We start from the raw sequence: 4714 nt of genomic DNA on the forward strand, positions 1-4714 counted from the left end.
ATTGATGATTAAATAGTATTTTCTATATATAATTAGCGTTGGATTTAATTTGGGTTTCAATTACCATATTATCCCTATTTTTATGTGAAATTACTAAAATGCCCCTAACCCTAATTTTAAAAAATGAAACCCTAACCCAGTAACCCGTACCCGACCCGGTTTCCCCTTTCTCCCACACTCAGCAGACCTCTTCCCCCCTTTTCTTCAATTCGATGCACAATAGCCACAATGTTTCCCTCATCCAGCAACAGCAGCACCCCACGGTTTCTTTCCCTTTTCCATGAAAGAAATGAATCAGAAGCAAAAAGGGGGAGATGGAGCAGAGCTACGAACAAGGGAGGGACAAGCAGCGCTACTGTCGCCGGTCACCTCGCCGTCGTGCCCAGATCGCGTCCAGCCCTCGTCACCGCCATTCGTCCTCAGCCTCATCGCGTTCTTGCTTGACCGCTGCTGCTCCCATGTCCTCCAACGGCGCTGCTGTTGTCGCCAATAGAGCTGTCACGAAGAGGAGGAAGGGCGCTGCTTCACGCCTCGCCGCCGTCGCTCCTCTGAAAAGGGCAAAAAGTGGTCGCCGTCAAGCATGACGGGTGGAGGAGAGGGAGAACTCACGTCTGAGACTAGGAGGAGATGGGGTTTCGCCGCTGTTGGGGTCTCACCGCCGCCGTCCCCGTGGTGGCTGGTGTCGTCGCCGGAGAAGACCACCGGAGTTGCTGTCTGCCTCTGCCTCGGGGTTCTGCAAGTTGTTCGAGCCCACTGCCGCCAGAGCTGCCCAGAACCACCGCTGTGGCTGCCGCTGGGACTGTGAACGGAAGGAGGAGATGCTGTTTCCGTTACAGCCACTCCCGGAGGAGAAGTCAACCGCGCCGCCGTTCCGAGTTGCCGGAGAACGCCACTGCCGCCACCGAGCTCCACTGGCGGTAAGGCTTTTAAGTTGAGTTTCCCTTCTGTTAAGTTTCCTGGAACTTCATTGTCGCTGCGTGTGGTTCAGATCGCCGCTGCTGCTTGGGGCTGACTGCCGGGCTGCTGCCGAGCCGGTTCGGAGACTGCCGTTGTTTCGGTTCAGCCGTTCCTTTGGTTCGGTAAGCGTTTCGATCTGAAAGCCCTCTAGTTACTGCTCTATTATACGTTGAGGAGTTGTAGCATTTGTTGTTATGAGAGTTAATCTCGGTTATTATTATATATTGCGATTAGAGTCATTGTGGTTGCTGAGAAAACGGTTTGGAGCTGAGGTTTTGGTAGTCGGGATTTTGATTGTTGATTTCGGGTCGAGGCAGAAAGGACGCTGTGATGCCTTTGAGTTATGGAATTTGCGTTTTGAGGTAGGGGCGCTTTCCAAAAACTATAGTTTATTATTGGAATTATTACATATGGGTACTGATGTGAGATATTGTGTACTTGGTGATTGTATCTGCCTTATGTATCAATTGATTGACTCGAATGACTATGGATGTTGGTTTGGCTGAATTGTAGTGTGGCTTGTGAAATGTAATGTTTGAAGTTGATTCTTTAAATATTTGAAATGAGTTTAATCCGTTGAGGATTGGTTTGAATTGAGTCAATATTTTGATGATGTGAAAGATAGAATGCTCTTGAAATTCAGCTTGGGTCGCTTTAATTGCTCTGGCTTTGATGAATGATTTATTGCCGAACCGATTCTTTAAAGCTTTATAAATGAGTTAAACCGGTTGATATTGAGTTGATTTTTGAAATGGTTTCCTTGAGGTATGCCATTGAGGTGACTGTTGGATTTAGCTTACTTTTGAATTGATTTCTGGTTTGAGCTGTTGAAAAGGAGTGAGAAACAGTTTAGTTGGGACCCGAACCGGGTGGCAAAAGTCCAAGTTTTAGAGGAGGTGCTGCCGAAATTTCTATAAAATCCGAGTCTTTATTGAATGTTGTCTGGAAAAATGATGAGTTAAAGACTTCTACTATTTTATTTGAATTATCAAGAAAAGGATGATTCATACTTTTGAAATGAATTATTAAAGAGGAAATTGTGATTTAGTCTTGCTTCTTAAGAAAGACATTGTATCTCTTTCAGGAGAAAATTTATTTAGATGAAACCTGTGTTTTAAAGTTATTTGAATGTGAAACGGGTTTATGTCTTTGAATTTGACTTGGGGTTTCAATTAGAGAGTTTTAATGATTTTGAAAAGACCTGACTGTCTATTGACAAGTTTCATTTTGAAATGTTTTGAGAAAGGTTTTAAGTACTCCTTGAATTCTGAATTCTTGCAAGACTAAAACAAACCTTGAACAGTTGAAACGTTCTAGAATTTATCATGGGGGTTGAAGTTGGTTTTGCTTAAGTAAAGGAAACGGCTTTGAAAGAAGTAAATGATTACGTGACTCGGTTTGGCTTAGATCCTATTTTATTACTCAAATCAGAAAGCCAATGTTTTAATGATTTTAAATGAATTTGGCGAAATGAGTTATGTTATTCTCCCCTAAAGACTTGGGACTCTGCCGAGAAACTTTTGTTATGAAATCCCATTGTTGTATGGGTGATTTTGAATACTTTGAAATAAATCTTTAACTTTCCATGGTTTTGGAAGTTTTGGAAAGAGGAAGCCGAGAGTGGCTAATTTCAAAAAGGGAATTTTCCTTGAGTAAAATTGGCTTATGAGCCTGAGATAATTTGAGAAATGAGATCTTTAAAGCCAAGGCTGAAAAGAGTTGAAACTTGATTTCAAAGTGAAATGAATTGAGAAAATGATTTATGGCTTAAATGCCGATTTCATGAATTTGATGATTTTGAATGTGGAAGTGCTATTTTATTATGAGCCGGAATGGCTATGTATAATTATGAATATTGACTGGTTCTGGATTGAACCGTGAGCCGGAATGGCTGTGTGTGATTATCAATATTGGCTGGTTCTGGACTGAACCGTAAGCCGGATGGCTGAGATGGATGTTGATCCATGGATGAGAATGAATGCATGTATATGCTGAATTATTGATAATTGTGATTTTTGCACTTCCACTATTGGAGATGAGGGTTTCCCTGGGTAGTAGCAATGGCTAGCCACCATGTGCTCCAGGTTGAGACTCGAAGCTCTGTTAACCCAATGTCGTAAGTGTGGCCGGGCATTGTGAAAGGCCCGGATGAGCTCGCCCCCATAAATATTCACCAGTGATGGTGAAGGATAAATATTCACCAGTGAGGGTGATGGATATGGATCATGATTATGATCAAGCTTATGATGAGTATGACTCGAGTTGGGGATGCACGACAGAGGGACAGTCCAATGGTTAGCTACCGGGACTTGTCGGGTTGGCTCTATAACCGACAGATGATATCATCAGCCACTAGGGACAGGCATGCATCATATGCATTTGTGTGACATTGGTTGGGTGTGCATATTATACTTGGTTTGCCTATGTGATTAATTGCTAAATGTTCTACTTGTAATAACTGTTTGTTTGTGCTTGAACTTCCTATCTGTGTTTGCATCTGGGACTCTGTTGGATTTGTGGTGACTGGTTGTTGGTTGGATTGTTTGGGCCTAGGGCCGTGGTTGGAAAGAGATGAACTGATGGTTGATTTCGGTTTTGTGTTTCTGGTTTGGAATAAAATTATGAAAGGCTATTTTGGTTCCGCATAGATAAACTGTTTTGAAAGGCTTTTGAGTTTTGAGAATTGAATGGTTCCCTTTTCAGAAAAGATTTCTGACTTTACTTTTATTGTAAACCGTTGTTTTTGAAAAGAGGCATAAGACGGTTATAAATCACTGGCACGGTTTATCTTCATGTATCCTATTACAGTAATTCCCAAAAACCCTCTACTGAGAACCCTTTCGAGGATGATGTTCTCACCCCCCTACATTTTTCCCCTTTCAGGATATGGGCGCAGAAGTTACGAAGAGTTTATTTAGTTGTGGTTGAAATGCTCTGTATTGCTTTAGACTATTATTTGTACCCTCGCCTTTATCTTGAGATATTCTGTAAGAGGGATAGGAATTGTATTGTCTAATGCTTGTAATATTAATTATATATATGTATATATATATGGATGTACTCTTTATGAGCTTTTGTAAGTTGTATGGTATTTATGGATGTACGTTATCGAACGAAAGTATCTTTGGGAGCAGTATTGCGGTTTAAAGTTTTAAACAGGCTCATATTTTAGTATTAAATAGTATAAGTGTCGTCGTAATATCCGAGCTATCAGAGTTGCGCAGCCGGAAGTGTGAGCTTTGGTAGTCAGGGTGTTACATTACCCGTCTCCATCAACACGCAATCCGGCAGCCTGAGATATCCACCCAATTACAATTCTTATTGTATTTTGAATATATATTTTTAAAAAAAATTAATTCAAAAACTAACACACCGTAAAATAGTACCAAATTAATTAAATATAAAAGAATTATTAAAATTTTTAAAACTGATATGCAAAAATATAATAAAATTACTTAGAACCTAGTTTAAATGTTTAAAACTTTAAAAGTTGTAAATTATAAAAATGCTCCATTAGTTTACACTAATAAAATGACAGCAATTGTTAAATAATATTATAATATTTTGTATAAAAAATAAAATAAAACTAATAAGACATAAAATATCATTAAAACAATAAACTAATAAGACATAATATTATAATTATTTAGCTACCTGACAAATATGTAATAGATGTAAAAGGAAACAGTAGATGATGCAAACTTCAAATTAAATAGTGAAGGTGGCAAAAAGCAAATAAAGAGGCTAACTATTGTTA

At 39.7% G+C, this 4714-nt stretch overlaps 1 protein-coding gene across 2 annotated transcripts; it reads left to right on the top strand.

The window, feature by feature from the left end:
• The first annotated feature begins 224 nt into the window (after window positions 1-224).
• On the top strand, window positions 225-4411 carry LOC110262779 (uncharacterized). Of its 2 annotated transcripts, XR_015883222.1 has the most exons (4): window positions 225-917; window positions 989-1079; window positions 1192-1319; window positions 3841-4411. XR_015883222.1 is itself a non-coding variant. In XM_021103480.2 (3 exons), exons 1-3 carry the CDS (start codon window positions 628-630, stop codon window positions 1207-1209), a joined length of 399 nt encoding a protein of 132 aa, XP_020959139.1. In that variant the 5' UTR covers window positions 225-627; the 3' UTR covers window positions 1210-1559. The 2 variants fall into 2 exon arrangements, 1 of the variants encoding a protein (XP_020959139.1); XM_021103480.2 differs by lacking the exon at window positions 3841-4411 and having other exon boundaries at window positions 1192-1559.
• The last annotated feature ends 303 nt before the right edge of the window (window positions 4412-4714 follow it).

This window comes from Arachis ipaensis, chromosome B5 (genome assembly GCF_059453495.1).
Source record: "Arachis ipaensis isolate K30076 ecotype BB chromosome B5, ASM5945349v1, whole genome shotgun sequence".
Lineage (NCBI taxonomy): Eukaryota > Viridiplantae > Streptophyta > Magnoliopsida > Fabales > Fabaceae > Arachis > Arachis ipaensis.

What these genes read in the sequence shown, in the direction of transcription:
- LOC110262779 (XM_021103480.2), top strand. Translation starts at nt 628, where the DNA reads ATGGGGTTTCGCCGCTGTTGGGGTCTCACCGCCGCCGTCCCCGTGGTG. An exon ending in GCCACCGAGCTCCACTGGCG is followed by an intron (nt 918 to 988) that starts GTAAGGCTTTTA and finishes CGTGTGGTTCAG; the next exon opens with ATCGCCGCTGCTGCTTGGGG.